Below are 24,938 nucleotides of genomic sequence, written 5' to 3' on the forward strand. Positions count from 1 at the left end.
TTTGCGTGCCATTCTGCGAGAGAGAGCTCGGCGTGTGCCACCGGTACCCTTCCCTCTCCCCTCCCCCCACACCTCCGACACTAGGAGCAACGTGAAATAACTATGGTGGTCCTGACGGATCCTTGCCTTCTGGCTTTGCCCGCAAGAGTTAGTTCGAATGATTTGAGTGGGTCATAAAGCTGAAGCAAAAAAATCTTGCAGGCAGTTTGCATGTATGTACAAACCCTCTGAGGGAGAGGAGAGGCGTGAGGTAGAATCGTCGCCTGCCCTTCAATGAGCTAATTCACAGCAGGCAGCGGCATGGAACTTCCTTGCCCTGACGGGCTTGCTGTCCGAGGTGCTGAAACCAGCGCTGGTTTGTGACTGCCCAGTGAACGTGTAGGGGTGAACGCAATTTTCTTGTTATATACAGCCTATGAGCCTAGGCAAGAGTGCTCTGCCCTTATTCTCGCATTGTCTTTTCGGCTGGAAAACGTGAGTCCTGCTAAACGTGGATCTAAAAATGCCAGATCTGGTCCGCTTGCCTTGCAATTCTAACCCGCACTTTTCAGAACTAGCCCGCAGGAAGTTCATGCCATTTAATGATTTATTGTTTCAGGCGATGAAACAACTCTATCTTCAGCTTGCCACTGAACGCACTTTCCTTTCTAATAGTTTGACTTCTGACCACTTGCGCTTTTGAGTTCTTCTTGAGACGAGATGTATACATTTTTTATATTACTCTAAGACACAGCTGGAAAAGTTTTAAGACATAGAAGAGCAAACGCACCTATTTCTATATTTTCTATTAATTTCTTATAAGCAAATGTATTTACAATTAAATAGACAATTATCTATAATTACATTATTCTGTCTCATTCTATGTAATGAGTAAAAGTTCTGGCTCATTAATTGAAACATCCTGTTAATATTTCCAAGAATAGATGGGGAACATCCGTGTCGGCTGGAGCTGTTAGATCCTTTAAAACTGGATTTAAAAGATTTGTGTGTGTGTGTGTTCCAAATATTTTCGTTCTGTCTCCATCTCCAAGGCAGAGCGTCTGCACGGGTGAGCGATCATTCTGGGCATTTAGTGCTGCCGTTCAGTATTTTTGCTCTCCACATCGGAGATTTTACTATTGTTTTTCCTTCTTCCACTACCAAGCCCTTCGGAAAAGGATACATACACATCTGAACCTTTCATGCTGCTAACGTTTGTCTGGAGAACACTCCTTTTTACATCCATAAGACTTTTTTTCAAGTAGTTGCACATTCCTACAAATCATGTACTAGTCTTCGTTAAATACAGTCTTATTTAGTCATATGTCTAGTTACTTTAACCCTTTGAGACCTAACAATATAATCCTCATTGGAAATTGCTAGCAAAACATCTTTAAATGCAATGATATTCTTGGAGCTGAGGCTACAAACAAAAAGGCTTTCTGGATGTATCTATTTTTAGCAAAAGAATGTCTGTGGTAAGTCCTGAATCTAATGAAACCATTTAAACTAAGTCATAAAAAACAGGTGTTCCTTGTAGCTATGGTAAAGACCAAAAGATTCATCTGTCTGGATCTTTGATGCCCTCTGGTGGAGACTCACAAAAATAATTACTCATGGCTGGGGGGGCGGTGGTTCGTAAAGAATGAATGAGGTATAAAATTCTGATCATAGTGAAAAGACGGGGGTATTTTTGCTAAGCCTCATTTAACAAAGACACTGATTGAAATTATCCCTGCGATCGCATGTTATACATGGCAGTACAGTGGGATGTGAGTTAGAACAAAAGAGACTGAAAGGAAGCAAAAGTTGAAGATAAATATCTTTCTATGAAAGAGATTTTTAAAATCGTCTGTTGGCAGCCACGACTGCTTCGTTTTTACATACAGAACGTTTCTACTGTGTTTGAAATAATGCTCTGGGGCTCAGTATAAAATAGGCAACTTAAAAGATCTACATCGCCGAGCGGAAGTGTCTTTCCTACTAGCCCGTTAGCCCCCTCTGAAAAGGGAGCGTGTTGGGTGCGCACTGTATTACTCAGAGGTTCAGTCTTTCTGGATGCATCTCCGTGATTTGGATTCATAATCGAGCTACAAAGCCCCGAGGCGAGCAAAACACCTGCAAAAAAGTCACGTTAGCCGAGGAAGGCAACACTTGGGCGCGTGATTTCCAACCCAGCAAACTGACCTGGTTGATCCACTCTTCCCCCGCCCCCCGTCTGCCTGCTTGCCTTCCATATTGGAGCAGAGGAGGTGGTGGCAGCGGTGTGACTCATGCCTGCGTCTGAACAGATCAACCGGCGATTCACTCTTTAAAAAAAAAAAAGCAAATCCAAGCACTTGTGGGGAAAGGTCATCTCGAATTAAATTCCGAGGCGCGGCTGGTTTTCCGACGTCGTTTCTCGCGGAGTTTATAAGCGGCGACTCCTTCCAAGGTTAGAATTCCCCTGGCGTTTTGGACACTTGGAGTAAGTGTGGGCTCGCTCTCCTCCGCGGTAAGTCTGTTTTAAACTCCACTCGCTAGATTATCTTATTCAAGTCTCCAGGAGGCTCTTTCAGAACGGGGGGCTCTTCCGCAAACCATTTTCCTGTGGCTGTCCTGCCCAGAGAGCAATAATGGGCATTTTGAGACAGCAGGTGCAGTAGACTGTTGGGCTAACCTGTTACTTCACTTCCAGGCATTGTCTAGCGAGTCCCGCTGCTTTAGAATTTCTAGCTATATCTTGGTATTTTTGGTTTGGGTTTATTTGAAGTATGTGCCCGCTTACCATTGGAATCACTGGCTCGTGTGTAAACGCTGGTTTTAATCCACGCAGTGAAAATGAAGAACGAGTATTATTGGGTATTGGAGGGAAGGGGGGCGAGGGAGGCTTTTTAATTTACTGCGACCTTGATTTTCTTTCTTGTTTTTCTGGATAAAATAAATCGGACCCAAATATGGGTCGGGGACAATGCGAGGCATTGATCCGTCGGTTCTAGATCAGTGAACCCAAATTGGTTGTTGGATGCAATGTCCACCTGCGAAAAACTTAACGGCTGGCTGAGAGCAAGGCTGTCCATAAGACGTGGATATTATTATAGACACTTTATTCAGCTACGTGTCCCCTTATAGCAAGTTTAAAATTAAGCCAGATCTTAAATACGAATGTCATGGTTCAGCCATGTGTACGTTTGAGCGTGCATCTATAAACATACATGAATACATGCATATTACACACCTACCCGTAGATAGGCAAATATGTGTCTTTGTTACCGGAAGATCTAAATCTTTCAATATCAATCCTGCCTGAATATTTTTATATTTAATCTGATGAATAGTTCAGGGATTCTATGATAAAATACACATTAGCAACAATTCTATGGGGATTGTAGGTCGTTTTGAGTGATAATTGAAAAGCCTGTTTTATAACTTGGTTTCAATTTGACACGAGCCATAATTGCCCTCTTCAGTGGCCATTGATATAATTGCGATAGACTTCACGGTCTGCTAAATCCATCATTCGCACAGGGCGTAGCGTTTCAACATTCAGCAAAGAAACGATTTAACTCCTCAGCCTATCGAAGCATTTTCTAATTGACATGTTTCCCTGTTAGCTGTTTTAAACTAAGTAAATGTCCGCGCCTTCAGTGATCTTGCCTTTTCATCGCTTGCTTTGCGAATATTTTCGCCTGGCCAAGGAACGTCGTGATAAGGACTCTCTGACTGGAGATGCAACCCTTTGTGCAGGCTTTCCCAGACACTGTCACTTCACAAGGAGTTTGATTGCTTATTGTTGGCCGCCGAGTCACACCCTGACTAGTTAATCTATACAGGACTCGCGTTTCATCCTTCCACGAGACCAAATCCTTAAAGCCGCCTTTTGTTTCCTTCCAGTAAATTCTTTACTGTCCATCCACCAGAGGAATATTGGAGGAAAATACGGGATCGAAGGACTTTGATTTTTGAACTGATGGCATCCTCTGCTCCATCCTCCTCCAACACCGCTCAGGATCCCAACCCAACTAATTTACGACCCACAAGTAGGTTTTGATTTTTCTTCTCGTTTTAAACCTTTTGGATGCTTTATCATTTTAGCATGGCACTTCAGAGAAACCAAATTCGCAACAAAACGACAAAGCTAGAAGTCCTTGCTCCGTACCTTTAAAATAGGTATGGAAATTTATCTATAAAAATAATTAATCTTTCTGGTGTTTTAAAGGCAGAAGCTAGTCCTTAGATTTGTCAAGGATGCCGATAAGCCTCCTTGGTTTTTACAGACACATTTTGGGAGACTTTGAAAAGAAACTCCCCAGATTAATAGAAAATCTAGATTATTTTAAAGGAGTGGAGAGGGCTGAAGTGTGTTCCAGACTTGCATGTTATACTACTAATGCTATAGCTTCCTCGTTGCTTACATGGAAGCCTATAATCAACTGAAATTTGGATGCTAATTGTAGCTTTTCAGAGCCCTGTATCACTAATTGCTCAGAATTTGCCTTGAGTTATTGAGGTATGAGTGGGAAGCAGAGATGGTGCAGGTGGATGGAGAATCGGTTTATAGCTCTGCCTAGACAATTCAGACAATCAGCTGCCAAAGAAAAGAAAGCAGGGGGAAAAGCTCGATGACATAATCACCAGAGACAAAGAGGGGGGAATAATAAGAAATAAAAGCTTGGCAGGCACAGTAACGCGAGGAATAGCTTTTAGCCTGAGAGGGCTGCTTGGGCTATGAGGCATGAACATCAGAGTCATTATTGTGATTATTCTGCAACTGGAAAGAATAGGGGGGAGCCACGAAATGCAAAAGCCTTCTGAAAAACAGTTCGTTTGTGTGAACCTTGAAGTCGTTGGGGGGGGGGTGTCTTTTGCTGAAATGTCAGAACTAAAATCGGATTAATTAGTCTAATGAAGAAATAACCTATTACTTGCCAGCAATACAGAATTCTATTTTCTATGTATATGTTGGATTAGCAAAGAAATGTCAAGGGACGCTATGATAAGGTTTAAACTAAAAAGAACCCATCCAGCGTGGATTTAACGAAATCCTCCAGCTAACCAAATCCATAGGTTAGAAATAGCCCAAGTCCAGAGCTCCCTCATCCTCTCGGGCTCTCCTCCCGCCCAAGCTGATTTCTCACCCGCCTGAGCACTGAGTGGGTAGGGCTGCCATGTTCCCGGAATAAGTGCTCTTCTGCCCCTGGCTCCCTTTGGCCATGATCTTGCTGTCAGGCTCCATCTTATTCTAGCCTTTAGTTGCCTTCGGCTGTTGGAAGTGTCAGAACTCTTTTTTCCAGGCTGTCACTTTCTCCTTTCCTGCCCTTCTGGGTCCTTTTCTGTCCCCTCTAGCCCCCGCCCCTCCCTCCTGGCCAGGCCAGTCTCCTCCCTTCAGCTGAGGTCACCTTTCAGTCCTGAGCCTCCACTCGGGTCCTGCCCAGTCTATTCTCCGCCCCCGCCTCGGCTCAACCTTCCTGCCCCCTGGCTCCTGCCTCCCCGCAGCCCCGGCTAGTCTCTGCCTCTTTTGCCGGAGGGGCTCTCTCCCCGCGCCCCCGCCCCGCCAGCCGGCCCCCAAAGTCCCCTGCCCTCCAGAGACTCCCCCCTTGCTGCCCCTCGCCCCTTTGCCCGGCCTATCCTCCAGCCAGCCCGTGGAGCCCTAGCGCCCCCTCCCGGCAGGAAGCCGCGGGCGCTCAGGCGGGCGCAGAGCAGAGGCGGGAAAGCCCGTCCTGCGTGGGGCCCGGAGGCAGCTGGGCGGGCCGGCTGAGTTGGTGCCCGGCCCCTGGCCACAGAAGGGCGCCGGGACGGGGGGAGGCCCCGTTGCTCTTTCCCCCTCCCCGCTCTGAGCGCTCAGCCCCGGGCCAAGCGTCCTTCCCGCCCTGCGGGCTTGGCGCGCTCCTCGGGGCGGCCCCGCCTCTCTAATCCCCCGTTCCCCAATCCCGGGCTCCCGGGGAGACCTCGGGCTTCGTTCTTGAGCTGCCCGGGCCGTGACTTGGCTCCATCCCCCGGCGCCTGCCGTGTCAGCTGCGGCGGGGCGCCCCCAGCAGGGAAGGATGCCCAGGGCCCAGGCTGCCATCAGCCGCTCCTAGAGCCTCCACAGGCCGTGATGGCGGCAGCCAGGCGGGCTGGGGTCCTGGGCTATGGGCACGTGTTATTCATGCCTCTGCCGCCCTTCCCGGTTACTGCCAGGCGCCAAGTGACCCGCCTCCTGGCGATCACAGCCCCTGGGGCCCATTGCCGCCCAGCCTGCTCTGCGTTAGCCGCCCCAGCCGGCGGGAGAGAAGGAGGCTTTGTTAGGAAAAGACTGGACTCGTGCTTCCCGCCCCCCCATTAATCTCCACCCTCCCTCCAGTCTTTCGCTCACTGCCTGCTTTTGTTTTTTCTCCATCCCCCTCCCTGCCTTGTGTCCGTAGCGGGCTGCTGGCCTGATCTTTTCATTCTGAGCCCCTTGCATTGCTGGGGTCAGAATTCACGTGGACTCCGGTGATACAGCATCGTGTCCTACGAGGAAATAGGTCAGGGCAACTGGGAAGGGCCCGCTTACGTACCAGCTACATATGCGTTGCAGCTGCCTGGCATTGTAAGGGGACCGTACACCTGGTAGCTGTAGGCTGGGCATCCAAACCCCACACACTGACAAACACCAGGCAAAGAGAAATGTGATTGTCAAGATTTGCTTCTTCGGTAGTCTCCGCACTGGTCCATCTCCAGTTCAGCGCTACACCCTGCTGGGATGCTCTGTTTGAAAACAACCCTGGTGGGCTTGAATGAAGGATGCATCTGGAAAGTGGGGAGCAGAGGCCGAGAGAAGACGTGAGGCGCACTAATGTGCTTTCCACTGCCATTCCGGCTGAAGCTTATTCATGCAAGTCCGATCATGTAGTCAAATACTATTTTTCACCCAATTAATTCCTGAACTCTTCCAGGACCCCATTTCATGCCAGTTTATTTTAAGCTGCCATTTTGTTGGAGGCCTGCCAATAAATTATTAGATGTTCAGGTCCCAGATGCCTTTTCTTTCTTTCTGGGCGGGCTGGTGTGACATCTCGATGTTGCTGCTGATTTGAAGACAGAGTCATCTCTGCCCTGGCTGACTCCAGATGCTGGTCAACACAGACCAGGCGCTTACAGACCTTTTTAAAATGATGATCCCTGAAATTCTCTGTACACCTCATAGGACAGTGAAGATGAGTGGTTAAGGAAAAGGAAGAGGAGATAGGCAGGGAGGAAGAAAGGGAGTCTATATTATATCGATTTGGTGGTACTTCGTTGCAATTTAGCAGCAGATGCCTTCCCCCATGGAAGTATCTGGATTTCCGTCCGTTCCCCCCCGCCTCTCAGTGCGTGGGTTCTGTATTATGTGAATCTGTCTTTTGTTCTAGCTTACGACACCTGGTGTGATGTGGCTCATGGATGTACCAGAAAAATTGGTCTCAAAATATGTGGTAAGTGCAAAGACGTTGTCCATAGTTTGCAATGTGCCTTTGTAAACTGTCACCCTTCTTCTGTCTTTGACCCCACACCTGCCTGGGAGTCTCTTGTTGCCAAACACTTTCTCCTCGTTGAAAGCGAGAGGGAAGCTTTAGTTGGCCATCTTGGTTGTATTAAGATAATTGAGCAAAGGGAACAAAATGAGAAGAGATCTGCCTCCCTTACATATACACACACTGAGAGCCTGAACGCTGCAGTCCGAAGCAACCCCCCAGACTCATTAAGCACGCCACTCTGTTCTTAATAATTCGTGGGAGGCTGCGTGAGAGCCGCTCTTTGCGGACTCTTTCGCCCTCTGCTGTCAGACGTGAGCAAGGGCAGCGCTGGGCTTGGCACAGCACCGCCCTAACTCGGACTAGACACGATGAAATCCTGGGATATTTGACATGATCCCCTTGTGCTTGAGCCTGCTCCAGGTGAACTCAATCGGAACGCTTCCCAGGAGCTCCGAGCGTCGCTTTAGTTTTTCATCCCGGAGCTTAAAGGCATTTTTTCAGCTCTGAGGTTGGGAGAAAGTGACCGAGTACGAGTGTGGCTGTGGCGGGGAAGAAGGATGGGGGCGTGGTGGTGACGGGTGCCCATTCCAGCACTACTGGATCCGCTACGAATGAAGCGTTGTCTCTAGGCTGCCTCTCCGAGAAGAGCTTTGGGGAGCACTGTAGCTCCCTGTGGTCTCCTGTCTGAGGACACAGCTCCACTGAGCTGGGGAGGGGGCTCCGGGGAGGCGAAAGGGCAGGAACAGGAGCTGGCATAGAACTTGTGGACGCTAAACGAGACTTAGGGAGCGGCTGTGAAAAACGAGCAGCGGGGCGGGTTTTGCCACATCTCACTGTCTGAAAATTTTCAACCTTATCAGGCCAGAAAATACGGATCTCCTGGGGGGAAAAGATTAACGAGAGCCTTATTAAACAGCAATTCGTCAGCGCGCTGCGTTTGCGAGATAGTGCTGGCAGCCAGTCAGCGTGCAGGCACATGAAATGAAGGAAGGGAAACAAATATACAATCAGATTGCAACGTTACAGCAAGAGATTCATTTACAGATAACAAGCTGTCTTCGCCTCTCCAGATTTCTTCATAGCGCCTTTCCTTTTGAAGACAGTCTGGTCTTTGTTATCTGATGCCAAACGATCATTCCTTTTACGCAGCATTTCCTCCGTTATTAATAGGAATTATTTTCTCCCCGTTCTCAATTACCTTTTAGTAAGGGGGCCATTTTAGTGCGTGAAATGGGCGGTGAGAGCGTTTTATCAATACAAAGGAGTATTTCAGCTCCTTTCCCCTCCCCTAATCAAAGCTCATTCACTGGATGCTTTGTTACATAGAAGTTTGGATTCAGGAAAATGTAGGTTGCAATATATTTTAGCCCTAGATCTATTAGGAAGTTGCATTGGAACCCAATGGTGCTATTAACGGGGAGCCGCTTAGTTCTATAAATAGCCCCTGATCTGAGTTTAATGGACCGTTCCCCTACCGGTCCCTTCAGTGTCTGGAGCTATGGGCTTTTTCATCATCGTTTTAATTTAGCACGGCAAGCAGAACTGATAAAGTAACGCACCGCTGGGTTTGTTCTGTGTTGCTAGACTACCAGGATTTTGAAGGGACGTCACAGCATCACAACGTAGGTGTTAAATAAAATGAACTGAAAATGAACAATCCCACCATGTTGGATCTGAGGAAGGAAAAGAAGTGTGGGGCGGGATTTAAACAAGACACCACTTGGTTTCTAAGCAAGCAAACAAAGATGGAAAGGACACTATTGCAAGAAGGCTTACTCTAAATTTTAAGTGCTAGTTAATTTATCACTCTTTTCTGCGAAAACGATACAATACATAGTGATGACAATAAAGGGTAATTCATCTAATACCATTTATTTTACTCGGATAAGTGCACACACACATAAACTATATAGCTCCTGCACAATAATAAAAAGTTACCTTAGGAAACTAAATAGCGTAAAAATCTTAATGCTGCCAAATACTGTTTTAAATGACAACTATTTAGAACAATGATATTTGGCTATTTACTTCATTATTCCTCTTCATTTTACACAATATTGTTTCAGACCTTAAATCTCATGGAATTACAGAGTTCTACAGTAAACCCGAGACGAGTCACTTCTGTGTCGGGCAGAACTGCTTTTTGTTGACAATTATTAATTTTGAACGCAAACTTTTAATAAGATTCATTAGGGTTCAGCTCAGGGCAGGCCCACAACATTTTGGCATCTGAAGCGAGGAGCTCAAATGATGCCTCCATTCCCCCTTTTCTCCTGCCTGCCTGTTATGTCTCTTATGCCCTCCTTCTTCCAGCAGAGCACTCCACCATTTCTGTACATCTAGAGCAGAGAGAATACATATGCACCAGCAGCAGACACAATTTTCTACACTCTGGGTCCTAGTCTGGCACCTGAGGGAGCCGCCTCAAGTTGCCTCATAGTAAGGCCAACCCTGGTTCAGCTCAAAGCAAAAGCAAATAGTTGAGCAGTGTCTTGGTCTTTGACAATGTTTTTGTATGTCGGATATTTTATATTTTTACCAACTACTTCTCCAAAATGTATGTGGTATTTCTTCCCGCAAATAGGTCAATCTATCCTCTTATCGAATGAAAAGCCGCAGTCTAAAGGGGAAAATATCTTTGAATAAGCAAATCTATTGAAAAGGATTGGATTAATTTTTATTGATAGTAGTTCGCTGACACTGCTCAGTTTTTTCACTTATGGGTAGAGTCCATGTATAACCCTTTCATGACCCACAAAAAAGTGTCAGCCCCACACAGCTATCATTGCTGAAGGGACGCCATTCTACAAACACTTGATTTTACACCCACTGAAATCACTGGAACCACTCCACTGCGTAAAACTGTTCAGAGGCGCCTTCATCACATCTGCTTTCAGTAAGCTGGTGATGATGCTGCAGAAGTCTTACTGAAAGTCAGTGGGACTTTTCCTCATGACTCCTCTAGGGTTTTTTTTTTTTTTTTTTTTTGTTTTTTTTTTTTTGGAACTAACACCCCTCGGAGGTATTTTTATGACGCATCTAGTACAAGTGTATGAATGGGGGGATTATGGTGTGGTTAAAACACAGGGCTAGGAATTGGAACATCTGAATTCTATCCCTCATTCTGAAGTCTATTTGATCTGCAAATGTAATTTCTATAAAGGAAGGTTTTACACGCACAACCCATTCTCCCTTCAGAGTGTAAATGCTAGTGTCTCTTATCCATTTTATTTGTTGTTAAACCCGAGATTCAGGACTCTAGTTCTTTCCCCGCTGGTACATTTTTAGAAAAATAGCTTTAAAAATTCTGTCTATGGAAAATAATGAAAATAACTTGCAATTTAATATTTGAAGGACTGTAGCAAGAGCTTTCGTCTTCTCAGATAGGCGACAACTAGCATGGACAGTAATTTATTCTTCGCTGCTTCCACTATCTCTCCAACATAATTCTTAATTTAAATTCATAAGCGGGATACAGCTAATATAACGTTTTGGTCTAGTCATATGTTTACCCCCAGGCATAGAAACAGCCTTCAAGTAAAGCCTTAGCATGGCTACTCTTTTTCTGCATTCCGATGAACTAGTTAGGCGTTTATAAATCTTAAAAGTTCTTAGAAGATGCCTAGGAAATAAAAATGGTTGAGAAGATAAAATATTGGGCTTTTGCCGGCCAATCAGAAAGCAGTATAGACCATTCTATTATTGGTGCAACTTTTAACCACTTTGGTTCCCTTTCTGTTATGAACTCACGAAGTTCCATTAAAATAACATTGTAGTCGAGGAGAACTTCACAAAGTAAATGAATATACTATAGGTAAAAGGATTTAAAGCAGCAACAACCCCTAAATTAAGTCCTGGGGTATCTATGCTCTCAAACCAGCCTTGTCTCTTGTAGGTTCTCAATAAGTTAATGCTCCAACTCAGTCCTGAGCCTGAGTCACGCAAAATGTCCATAGATTTCCCTAGAAGTTTTGGTTGTGGGGGGAGAGACCAACTCGCGGCCAACCCTATGTTGGCTACAGAGTAGTTATGTAAACTCCTCGAAGCCTGAGGCTCACATCTGGGAGTGCAGCAGTGGCATGTTACGTTGACCAGCGCTGCTAAGTGGGAATCAGGACTGATAATACCCCCTTACATTCTCGGTGTCCGCTTAAATGAAACTGTCACTCACTATTAACTGTCCAATTGATTTGTTCCGGAATTAATCTCGTTTGCTGAATTGCACTTTAGATTAGTTAGATAACAACATAGACGGGTTATGAGGTTCTTTCTTAACTAGGTCAAGGGAAATATTGCTGCCTTTATATTTGGACCCAGGACTCTGCTTCCATGTTCTTGGTAAGGTGATGCAACCAACCTTTCAGATCTCTCTCAGCCGCCGAATCACTGGGGCCACCAAGAAGAGGCAACCAAGCAGTTGCTAGCTAACCAACCTCTTGAGCATATAGACAACTTCTCCAGCCATCTTAAATACAACCTTCTGCCTCGCGGGAAGTAGTTCCACCACCTTGCCTGTAATTCAAGATCTGTCCTGTGTTTAGTATTGGGAATATTTTTAATATTTTTAGTATTGGGAATATTTATTTGCACGGTATAATATCAACGCGATACGGGGCTTGCAACAGCAAAGAATTGCTGTATTATTTCAGAGCAGTTGTCCTTTTTACAGAACTGTTTGCACTGAATATCTCCTCTAAATGTCTTGTCACTTATATGGGAAAATAATTTGCTTCCCTTAAAACACAGTAACGCAAAATCAGATCATACTACCTAGAATAGAGCACATACGCGGTATAATGCTCGTCTACTTTGTACCTAGAATTTCAACCTCAGTAGGTGATACAACCTGTTTCTCTGGTTAGTACAGGATCATTTACTCATAATGTAACTGCGGCTAGGTGAGTGGTTTTGTAAGAAATAACGTAATGTATTTAATATCTGAAGAAGTCCCCTTCACCATGCACTAGGTCTGAGAGTCCATTCATTTTTTCTGAAGATTCCGGATTGGAGGTTAATGCAAGCTAGAGCACTTGGAGATGATTATCAAATGGCATCCCAGAGTACAGCGACTAACTGGGACCAGCCTTGAAAACCATGGGAATAATCTTATTGATTTCCTTTAGACATTCAGGCGACTCCGGATTACTACTCGTGTAGTGAGGGTTTACAGTAGCGTATCCACATTGTTTGTGTTGGCCTTATGCAACAAACTCCTTCTTTACGTTTGAAATTGAAATGAAGCACTTCTAAGGCCAACAATTTTCAGCTAGTGACTTAGTTTAGCTGTTCCACAAGTGTTACTCTGTAGCCAGTTAGTTCACTGTGTCAGCCAGTTTTCACTGTGTTATTTAGTGTTATGGTCAAGCACATACTATTTCATACCCATAGAAAAGCACCCGAGGTAATATTTCACTCTGTTGGAATTGAAACTGTAGCAACAGGAGGTAAACTCGTTGTGGTTTAATATAGAATTCGATGTAAATAAAAAAGCTACAATTTCCTCCCCTCTCTGGGTTCTGAGCCCTAAATACACCGAGGACGTCCAGAGCCTTCGGATTTACTGCGCAGTAATTGATAGCAGAATACCTCTTCCACCCCTCCCCCACACACACTTATATTCAAGAGGTATCTGCAACTTTCAGTTTGCAAAAGTCTAAATCATGAAGGACACGTCAGTAGTCAGCCCCCCGTACCGTTTACCTATGAGAGATTAAATCCTTACTTAGTGAACCGGTGGCTGCGAGCAATAGGGGTAGAAGGGGAGCCTTGTAGCCTTGAAAGCTAGCCATGGGAAACGGACTGAACGGAGCAAAGAAAACGAATTACAGGTAATCAGTGTGTGGTTGGGTTTGATGGATTCAAATTCTTCAGACTAATTGGTCAGTGCGAACCTTTGGATGCCAGATGGTTGCAGTTCTAGTTAAATGTTTACCTTATTAGTATTTCTCTCGGAATTTCGAATTACCACAGAACGTGCCATTCCAGACTAAAACAGAACTATGGCACCGTCTGACACAGATAAGTAGCCACAGAGGCTGAAGAGTTGGTGTTGTCTAAAGTCTCCATGAAAAACAATGTTGCAGGGTGGTAAATGAAAATCCGGAGACAGGATTAGCTGGTTTAATTTGTTTAGCTAGTTTTGATTTAATGGAAAATATATTTTTCATGTCTTCTCTATGCACGGAAAATATTGTTGTTTTCTATTAGGGTGTTGTATGGAGCCCATCATCCCTAGTACTTACGCGTTTGAAAATCCTGTCCTAATGCTTATTCCTATATCACCTTGTGTGTTAGAATAGTGTCTCCGATGACAGCAGATTGTCCGAGGCCACGAAGAAAATCTTGAAAATCAGCATCTTCTCACTTTTTACTGATATGAATTTCTCCTCTCTAATAGAGGAAAAGTCGCTGAGGTTAGTGCCTCTGCCTTTAGAGCAGAAAGCTCTCCGAGGTCAGACAGTCACTAACATGCTTCCTTCACGTGATGGCAACACGAGGAGGAAAAGAGAAAGTGGCTCTGATTTTAATCACACATCACTGCCCCTTTCTGTCTCCTAGGTCCATAAACTTCGCCTGCAGGCTGCCATGTCATTGACTCATCCTGAACGCTCTTCCAGTAGCTGGCTACTGGAGTGGAATCTGTCGGATCGACTTAATAAGAATTTACCACTGCACTAACTGACGAACATTTGGTTTTTTGCATGGCTGGGTTTCTGTAGTGTATGTCATTTGGAGCTCACCGTCCTCGAGGCAAATAATCCCCATAAATACTCTTATTCCTGACCTCATTAGGTAGACTCAGAACAAACCTCACTTTTAACTGTGGTCTGGTGAGCTGCTTTTCGCGCTTATAAATATGCTAGGAAGTGAGAATACTCTGACTTGTGGATCTTGTAATAATAATGTAGGGTTCTTGCAAAGAAACAATAGCCTGGAAGATAGAGGTCGGATTGTGAGCTCCCTGAAGGAAAGGCAATCTTCCAAGAACCTGCTGGCTTGTGAGAACAGCGAGAGGGAAGCCAGGTTCAGGCGGGCCGAGACAGACTTCTCCAATTTATTTGCTAGAGGTAAGTGCTCCTTACAGCTATTACCTGCTTAATCTCAGCAGTGTTTTAGCGTTTGACATTCTGGCATTGCATCTAGCTGCAGATTTTGCTTTTTAATAACGAATATCTTTTTTCTCTTGCATGTTTTCTGAGAATTGTACTGTCAGAATAACACCCTGTGGATGTTGTAGATAAAATGTGTAACATCAACGTACAGGTACCTAGATGTATTTAAAATACAATTGGTCACATCCTCAGCTGGCGTAAATCGGCTCAGCTTCCGTGCAGTCACGCCAATTGCCCCACCTAAGCATGTCCCACAACAAATAATCAGTGTCCCGCATTTTTCATTGTGAACCAGCCATTAACAACGTTACATTCTTTCTGTCCGGTACAAGGTATGATTGAAAGGGGGAGAGGGTGTCGGGCTGCCGTGATTGTTACTTTTTGATGCATGGCTCGGCTGGTATCTTGTGAACATTGCTGGAGAGGCGAGGCGGAGCGCTGGGCTGCTCTCGGATTGCTCCATTATCCCCTGAATACTTACAGCACATCTGGTTTTAATGTGGGGAGAGCGCTCATTCCCGATGTGTGTTTAAAAGCGAGTTATCCGATGAGGAGGCATCGCAGTAACTGGGGGGGGGGGGGGGGAGGGGAATTGCAGCACTTTCAGCCACAGGTGTCGTTCGCCGGGGCTGGTGGCTCAGCTCGCTCTGCCCCCGGCGCACGAGCTTCTAGGGTGTCAGCGTTGCCGCGACTGGCGCTTTTCAGCACCACGGCTAGCGAGTGCCCTGGCCGCCCGCGCGCCCGGCCACGAGGAGTGGAGCGAAGCTGACGGAGCCTGGCAGCGGATACCAGAGGCTGTCACGCAATTCCTGCGCTAGCGGCCGCGCTGCGAGCGGCCATTCTGCTGCTCCCGGGCGGGCGGGTTGCTGACGGGGACGGTCCGTATTCGCCCCCCTTGCAAGGCAGACGCCGCTGAGTGCTCGTGTCCCGCCCCGCAGATTTGCTGCCTGCCAAGAATGGCGAGGAGCAGACCATGCAGTTCCTGCTGGAGGTGGTGGACATTCTCCTCAACTACGTGAGGAAGACGTTCGACAGGTCCACCAAGGTCCTGGACTTCCATCACCCGCACCAGCTGCTGGAAGGGATGGAGGGTTTCAACCTGGAGCTCTCGGACAACCCCGAGTCCCTGGAGCAGATCCTGGTGGATTGCAGGGACACGCTGAAGTACGGAGTCAGGACAGGTACCGGCTCCCAGATCCTGCTCTCGGGGATGGGGGGAGAGGGCAGGGCGAGGGGCCGGTGTCTGCGGGCTTGGCACAGCTCCCGGGGAAGCGGGGGGGGCTGGACGCTAATGTTGCTGTCACCAGTGGCAGGAGGCGAGCGCTGGGCATTTCCCGGGGGGGATGAGGGGAGGGGGGGTAAAGGCCAGACATAAGGTTCCCGGGATGAAACGAGAACCGCCCGTCTCCACGGGGAGCGATCTCATTAGGTAAACGAGGGTGTAAATGAAACTGAATTCGCCGTTTTTCTTCTTTATGTTCGCCAGACGCTTAATGAAATCCTACAAACATTAATAGTCAGATTTAAACTCACGACACAAGGTCACTGCCCGGTCACTTTGAATCCCTCATTAATGCCCTTTTATCCTAACTTCTCGGCTCGCTCAGGGAGCGCTAAGCACAAACCCCAAATAAAGTCACCGATCTCCCGCTGTATGGGCAGAAAAACAAGTTGCCAATAATGCTGCATATGGCAACTACCTGAACAGCAGCTCCGGGCCTGGAGCAATAACAAGGCAGATGCCCTCTCCTCTCTGCTACTCCCTGTTGCAACTTGTTCTTAACTCTGCTCACTCCCCGAGACTACTTGGAAGGGCTCCAGGCTGCATCTTCCGTGGCCGCTCCAGCTTATGCACATGGTTTTACAGGGGACGCTCCCAGCGGGGCTCAGATCTTCCTTCTGAAATTCTCCCGCTGAGCTATTAAGAGCATTGCCTGAGGAGCGGGTCAGGCACATGGGAGAGGGTTGTCTGTCATCTAGTACAAACCGAGAAATTTGAGCCAAGCACCAACCACGAAAATACTATTTTAATCGTGTCAACCCAATCTTCATGGTTTGAAATCTTCACAAATAGCAGTTTTTGCGCCTGTTTTAATAAGCGGTAGCGTCAGGCGATCAGTTTGTGCCCTTTTCACCTGTCACCAGCATATTCTTTCAACAAAAGTAACACATACTGCCCTTTAGTTTTAATGTCCTAATTCCGTGCTTGGTTGTGCGTGTGTTCCCTGTTGTTCTGTAATTGGGCTATGTCGTTATAAAGTGTAGCTAGCACTTTTCTCCGGACTGTTCCTATGTGTTACCTGGGTTTTAATTGGTGCTATGTACTGGGATCCATTTCTTAGCCAAGTTATTAAATGGCACCAGTCCCCGAGATCTGAGACGCAGATATGTGATCAGACATTAGTCAAAGTAGCAGCAGATTAAGTACTTTAAAAACAGAAATGTAAGGCGTGGGAAGAGGGGACAAATTCAGCAGCAGTGATTAAAGGCGATTGAGACTCCAATTAAACTTCACTGGAGTTTGGATGAAGTTGTAAAGGCTTTCTTCAGGCAAAACTCCAATTGAAATCCCTGGGATTTAGTCTGTTATTTTAAAAAGCAATTCATAGTAAGGAAGAAGGGGGAGGATATGTGCTGAAAGCTGATTTACCCCGCTGATTTATTAAAATCGTTTCTCAAAATGTGTGTCAAGCCAGCAAGGGAAGAACACTTGTTTTGCAAAATAAAAAGTGAATCCCTTTTAATATAAGAACCTTATTTAACCCTTACTTTTCACTATTCAGCAGAGGAGTAAGTGGAAACACATATTTACATTCATTTAGCATATAATTTTCTGCAGTGTGTGACATTTTTCTGCAAAAACTGGTTTAATACTTAGAAAAGCTATGGCTTGTTAATATACAACAGTAAAATCGTGATGGCCATGTAATGGAGATATTATATACAGCTAAGTGAGAGGTTAGCTAACCCCAAATATATATCTAATCACCTGCAAAGGGGTTGCAGAAAAAGTTTAGAATACATGAGCAATTCATTTTGTGTAAGTAAAAATAATTACGTGATAATTAACAGATGTTGAACAAGTTGCATATTGTTTGGGAAGGTTTTGAATCCTCCTCCTTCCCCTCTCCCCCACTATTTTACAGTTGTATAGGTAACACATCACAAATATGTGAAATCCTTTTGCTCTGCAGCATACTATTTACAGCAAAGTTCTGGAGTCTTTTTTTAAAAAAAAACTTTATTCTATTAATTAATTTACATTACCTTGCGGACCAATTACTCATAGTTTATCCTCTTCAAAAGAATGGGATACTCGCAGTATTCTAGAGCAGATTTCCTTATCAATGCTCATAAGAATCCCATGCCCCAGTGGGCAAAGTATTGGCTTAGGATTTGGGAGGAGCAGTGTCCATCTCCCTGGCCCAGCACAAACTTTTTGTGTGATCTCAGGCAAATCATTTAGTCTCTCTGTACTCAGTTCCCATCTGTGATATGGAGATGGTGTGAAACTCAGTACATTCAAGATTGTAAAGCTTTGATGCAGGTAATTCTGCTGATTGAGTTCAGTGGTAAAGGATTTTTGTCATTTATTACAATTGATTCTAAAGTTCTTATTAATGGTATTTATGCAAGCATTAACCAGGCTGGAAGATGAACATGGATAGTCAGTTTATAGGCAGTATCACTTTCAGGTTTTGCAGACTGTTGGGGATACAAACACTACAGAGGGATACTGTATGTAGTTTTAAAATTTGTTTTCATCGGAATGTTTAAAAACCCTATAATAATACTTCTATTGCACGCCTTTAAATCTGATTTTTGGTGGGGTTGTTTAGGTTTGTTTTATGAGTTCTCCCCTTCTCCCAGCTAAATATTGGACCAAGTTCGAGGTGCGAGTGCCCTTTTATGACATCTAAAACTGAACCATACCCTAATTCCCCGACATACAGTATTTGGTTGAATTGTTAAGTATATGGCAGAGTTTTGCATTATATTTATTTCGGGTACTCCTCAGGATCCGGGAAGCTCACCAACTGCCCGTGTTAAGGGAATGACTAGATTTAATCTAATATTAATTTGGATTCATTCTGGCTTGGCAGATTCTGGCTAAAACGCAGAGGTCTGCCTGACTCTGAAATAATTAACTGGTTTTAAAAGCAATCTCATTTTTCTGTAGCTGAATGTCTTCTACAAAACTTTTCAGGGTTCCTGCCTCAACCCTGTCCCATTAAAGTCTGTGGGAATCATGCCATTCCGTGCAAGCAGGATCAGGGCTAGCGAAACTCCTTTATTGCCCAGACTCATGCAGAGGAAGGAAGAGCAGAGTTCTTGGCTAACCAACTCCACCTACAGTTCACAACTCTGCCCATTTCATATCGAGAGACCAAGGAGTACACTCTGAACAGCTTTCCTCTTTTCTTTATTTAAATACAAATCTGTCCCCAAGTCTGCTGGCCACAGATGCTGAAATATATTACCCCCTGTACTTCACTGGCACCCCAGTTATAGAACTTCTAGGGGCATCTAAGCCCTGGTCCACACTGAGGATTTATTTTGAGATAAGTGGAGCCATCATGCTACCAAGCATGAGCGGTCAGTAATGTAGACAAGGAAAGGCACAGCCTTCCCAAAACTGCCTACATGACCCACTGCCCCAGTCTCCCTCTGTCCCTGGGAAGGCTGAAATCAAGGCACTGCAGCCCAGCTCCCCGCCTGGCTGCCAGGTGAGGGGGGAATGGTGCTGCACAGCTTTCCCCAGCTGCTGGGGAGCCTGGTAGCCAGGCAGGATCCCGCTAGGGGTGGCCAGAGCTTGGCTTCAGGGGCAAAGCCCTGGGTAGAAAGGTTAGGGCTGAAACTTGCCTTCCCCAGCTGGGGCTCCATCCCATCTCCATGCTACCAAGCCTGTTATTTTCAAATAATGTACTGGCTATTTCAAAATCTGGGCTCCTGCCTTCCTTGGGGAATAACGCTAATTTCAAAATAGTTATTTTGAAATAACATTAGTGTGGACACTCAGGTGCAGCTATTTTGAAATAACTACTCCCTAGAGTAATTGGAAGTAATTACTCCCCAGTGCTTCCTTGGACTTTAAGTCAAGGTAGTGCATCCACAATAAAGGAGCCTGTCTTGGGCTAATTTCCAGGCTTCCCCATAGTGTGGACAAACTATTTTGCTTTTGCTATTTTGGGAGTTATGTCAAATTTAGTTATTTCAAAATAATTTCCTAGTGTAGATATGCCCTAATAGAGTAAACAACAGATTAAAGCTTTTCAATTTGTGCCATACATCTTGTCTTACAAAACCAGGCATGGGTAGCTGCTGAAATAAAAATGAATCCACAAAGATAATAATGAAAGGCATGTGCTATCTTGGTTTCAATCATCTTTCCAGGTCATCCTCGTTTTTTCAACCAGCTCTCCACTGGACTGGATATTATTGGCTTGGCTGGTGAATGGCTGACGTCAACTGCAAATACTAACATGTAAGCAGTCCAGTCTCCTATGTTCTTTCTTTTCTGTATTAATGCTTTTACAGGTTGCCAGGACTGTTTTGAAAACTCAGTAATAATAAAGGTGCCCTCTGTAATGTATTATGTGGCCAACAGATTTTTATGTTATAGAATGCAGCAATAACAGAATTTTTAAGAGGAAATCTCACATTAATACTATACAGAAGCTTAAATATGCTAAAACCAAGCATAAGTGTAAACAAAAGAAAGTATTTTTCATGCAATGCACTGTCAACCTGTCGAATAACTTGCCAGAGGATGCTGTGAAAGCCAGGATTTTAACAGGGTTAAAAAAGAGCTAGATACATTAATGGAGGATAGGTTCATCAATGACTATTAGCCAGAATAGGCAGGAATGGTGTCCCTGGCCTCTGTTTGTCAGAAACTGGGAATAGGTGACCGGTGATGGATCACTTGATCCATCACTTGATTACCTGTTCTGTTCATTCCCTCTCCGACACCTAGCATTGGCCACTGTTGGAAGTCAGGATACTGGGTTAGGTGAACCTTTTGTCTGGCCCAGTATGGTCATTCTTAAGTTATGTTCTTAAATAAAATATAGTCAAGCTGATAACACAGTACCAAATAATGGAACTTCTTTTGGAGAAATTCTTGCTTAAGTATCTCAATGTATTACAATCAGACTTCTTAAAATTTAGGTTGTCTTTTGGATCAACTAACTAAGGGTATGTCTACACTACCCCGCTAGTTCGAACTAGCGGGGTAATGTATGCATACTGAACTTGCTAATGAAGCCCGGGATTTGAATTCCCCGGGCTTCATTAGCATAAAGCCGGCGCCGCCATTTTTAAAAGCCGGCTAGTGCGAACCCCGTGCCGCGCGGCTACACGCGGCACGGGCTAGATAGTTCGAACTACATAGCCATTCCGAACTATCTGTACTCCTCGTTCCTCGTGTAGCCGCGCGGCACGGGGTTCGCACTAGCCGGCTTTTAAAAATGGCGGCGCCAGCTTTATGCTAATGAAGCCCGGGAAATTCAAATCCCGGGCTTCATTAGCAAGTTCGGTATGCATACATTACCCCGCTAGTTCGAACTAGCGGGGTAGTGTAGACATACCCTAACTATTCTTCTTTCCTTTCTTCTGTAATTTGGGTCCATTCTTGTTAAGGTCTTACTTTCTGATTAATAATTTTGCAATTATCTTAATTCAAAAACTAGAGCATACAATATTGGTGTACCTGATTCTTCTCTTGCTTCCATTAAGCCCAGTGAGAACAGGAGTGGGCTCTTAGCTTCCTCCTTATTCAGCTGTTATCACATAGGATGCTGCAGAGAAGCTGTCAAAAGGATTAAAAACCATAAGACTGAAAATTAATTTGATAATGTGAAGGAATTCTCATGACTGAGATTTGGTGTATGGCAGGAAGAGACAACCTTTTGGATCTAGGTTGCATTTAATAAATTATATTCCAATATTCATTCCATATAATGAAAGTGAAAATTCAGTTCAAGGTGTTGTGTTGTATTTCTGCAACAAATAGTGTCATTTGAAGGGGGGAAAAAGCCTTTGGGCAGTGTTAAATTATGTATTGATTTGTATATGCTCCAAAAAGTGTGACATTCTAGGATTCAAATACTAATCAGGGTAAAAAATGCCAGTTTCCATTTCAGGACTTTAATGGATATGTGTATGGTGTTGTAGCTGTGTTCATTTCACCTAAGGCTGCCACTAGCCTGAAAATGTAGCTTTGTTTTTGCAATGTGTAGGACACAATGACATTTACCTGTAAATTGAAAAAAACAAAGATTATTTTCATTTGCTTCATCCTTGGATGATGGTTGGCTGGGTATAGCCGATTACTAGCTGCTGTATGTAGTTTGCCAGATGTGCCCATCCTGTGACTCCAGAAACAAAGAAAAACACAGAGGAGATTTAATTAATCAACACCCAGTTCTTTTTAATAATTTTGGTCCCAATTAATTTCATATTTTCCAGAAATTGTATTAAATTCAATGTGCAAAATATGTGAAAAATATACTTAGTTTTTAATGTGATTATTGACAGATTTTTTGTTTTGTTTTAAAAGTCTGATTTATTTTATTTTAAAAAACGTTGCTTAAATTCCACTACTGCATAGGGATAAAGCATAATCTATTTTTAAGTTATCAAGTAAATTATGCTGATGACACTGTGAGCAACATTTTGTCTTGACTACTATCTCATGCATTCTGAAGTCATGTTGCACAAGCTGTAAGTCAAAGCAGAGTTTTATCTTTATTGACTTACCAGTTTCAACAGTGTGATTATTTAGTATGAAGGATTCTTTTTTTTTTTTCCTTGTCTTAGAAAATTGTCTTGTTAAAATTGTTTAACTCAGGAAAGTTCATTACACTTTCTGGACTATCTGCACTTTAAATAGAAAAATATTTAATGTATATAGAAAATGATTTTCTGTAAGCATGAAAATTATATAACTTTTTAGTGTTGGATTTACTAAACACAATACACATAAATTGTTCCCTTACCTTAGCTGTGCAATGGAAAAATGCAAAATATATCAAGAATTTAAGATCAATATAATATAGCTTAATAAAACATTGGTTTCAGATACTGTTAGACATGTTTATACAATATTACATTATTCAAACAGATCAATGGAGAAGGTTTATTGGACTTTAAAAAGTTAAATAAATTCTATCCATTTTAGAAAATGGATTCTCTGGTTACTGTAGCTTTCCAGCACTGAACAAGAGTTAATGAATGACCTATATCTAGAATTTTTTCTAATGTAGTTCTGATAGTAAAATATGTAATGTGACAATAACATTGGCTTCTTGGGAGGAAGTTTTCTTCCTACTGTCATTTTTTCTTTTCCACCACTAAACAGTGTAAAATAGTTTTGATTACAGAGAATATTTTTCCTCATATGGACTTTGATCAAAATTTCATTTTACCTTTATTTCCTTTTTTTGTTCGTGTTATGACCACAATAAGCCAGGTTAGCCATGATAATCTCCATGTAGATCTACAAATTGAGTATCAGTAATTGAAATTATGATTAATAAGACATTGAGGGTGGGATTTTCAGAAGTGATCAGTGTTGACTTAACTTTGCTCTCGTAATCATTGATAAAGCTTGTTTTGGCTTCAGTGGTAGCAAAATTAAGCTACTAATGGGCGCTCTAAAAATCCCACCTTTCTACATTTTCAGTCACTGGATGTGATATCTGTGAAAACTATATTTGTGTGGAAGTTCCAAGGACCATATCCTCATGAAGGTCATTTCATACAAGAGTTTTCTTCCATGGCTGCACACATTATATATCTTTTTAGGCAGAAGTTTTCAAAGGGTAAAAATTAATGGGAATAGACCAGAATATCCAAATCCCATGCGTGATTTTGAAAATCCCAGGGTATGTCTACACTACCCCACTAGTTCGAACTAGCGGGGTAATGTAGGCATACCGCACTTGCAAATGAAGCCCAGGATTTGAATTTCCCGGGCTTCATTTGCATAAGCGGGGCTCCGCCATTTTTAAATCCCCGCTCGTTCGAACCCTGTGCCGCGCGGCTACACATGGCACGAACTAGGTAGTTCGAACTAGGCTTCCTAGTTCGAACTACCATTACTCCTCGTGGAATGAGGAGTAACGATAGTTCGAATTAGGAAGCCTAGTTCGAACTACCTAGTTCGTGCCACGTGTAGCCGCGCGGCACAGGGTTCGAACGAGCAGGGATTTAAAAATGGTGGAGCCCCGCTTATGCAAATAAAGCCCGGGAAATTCAAATCCCGGGCTTCATTTGCAAGTGCGGTATGCCTACATTACCCTCCTAGTTCGAACTAGGAGGGTAGTGTAGACATACCCTTAGTCTTTTTGTGTATTTCATTTATCATTTCTTTATGAATCTTTTCAGACTCATGCAATATTTTTCCTAACATTCATTCATTTTGACTTATTTAATATTTTTTTCGGTGAATACTCTTAAAATGACACACACAAAAACCTTGTTTAAAGCTATGTACTATATGTACAAGCAATGTATTCTTTCAGGAGGTATTTGGAGTTCCATTTGAAAGTACTTAGGGGCAACTCCAAAGGCTATTTAAATTCAATTGAAAAATCCCATTGACTTCAATGGGCTTTGGGTTAGTCCCTCAGGGTATGTCTACACTGCACAGCTATTTAGAAATAAACTAATTTGGAATAGTTATTCCAAAATAGCTTATTTTGAAATACTGTAGCATTTTTACACTGCAGGGAAGCCTCAAAATTAGTCTAAGGCAGGATTCCCTAATGTAGACGTGCTATCTCAATTTAGAATCCCAGGATGCACTGGGGAGGAATAACTTAGAATGCCCCTGGTGAAAGGCTATTTCGAAATAGCAGCAGTGGAGCATCAACACATGTCTTATTTCAAAATAGCTATTTTGGAATAGGCTTTATTCCTCATGAAATGAGGTTTACAGAAGTTGGAATAAGCCGTCCGTTTTGAATTGATTTCTAAATAACGGAATTGCTATGTAGACACTCACACTGTTATTTCAAAATAATGCTAGCTATCTTGAAATAAGTGCAATGTAGACACATCCTCAATGACCTGTATATTAGAGAAGTCACATGGACTTTAGATGCAGTTTTTCCAAATAAGGAGTGGAAGATCAGTCTCTAGATTTGCAGTATTTAAAAACAATCGTTATTGCTTTGCTCCTTGATATTCTGCAAGAAGAGCTTAATTTATAAATTCTGTATTTCTGTCATTGCTGGCAATTGTCAACTTCCAGAACACCACTATAATTGATTCCCTGTTACAATTCTGTTGATTTAAAGAAACAGATGCACTATTTTGACTATGCAAACTGAATATAACTAGAAATAGACAAAAATACAAATCCTATCTAATCTTAAATGGACAT

At 43.7% G+C, this 24,938-nt stretch overlaps 1 protein-coding gene across 1 annotated transcript in view; it reads left to right on the forward strand.

Annotated features, from left to right (window-relative positions):
* The first annotated feature begins 1,972 nt into the window (after nucleotides 1–1,972).
* Nucleotides 1,973–24,938, forward strand: part of GAD1 (glutamate decarboxylase 1) — a 47,452-nt gene continuing 24,486 nt past the window's right edge. The window contains exons 1-6 of the mRNA XM_006118202.4: nucleotides 1,973–2,473; nucleotides 3,853–3,998; nucleotides 7,332–7,394; nucleotides 14,345–14,503; nucleotides 15,487–15,729; nucleotides 19,943–20,033. Of these exons, the coding sequence (XP_006118264.2) occupies nucleotides 3,929–3,998; nucleotides 7,332–7,394; nucleotides 14,345–14,503; nucleotides 15,487–15,729; nucleotides 19,943–20,033 (626 nt within the window). The 5' untranslated portion in view covers nucleotides 1,973–2,473; nucleotides 3,853–3,928. The remainder of the gene's footprint in view (nucleotides 2,474–3,852; nucleotides 3,999–7,331; nucleotides 7,395–14,344; nucleotides 14,504–15,486; nucleotides 15,730–19,942; nucleotides 20,034–24,938) is intronic.

Source organism: Pelodiscus sinensis, chromosome 7, assembly GCF_049634645.1.
Source record: "Pelodiscus sinensis isolate JC-2024 chromosome 7, ASM4963464v1, whole genome shotgun sequence".
Taxonomy (NCBI): Eukaryota; Metazoa; Chordata; order Testudines; family Trionychidae; genus Pelodiscus; species Pelodiscus sinensis.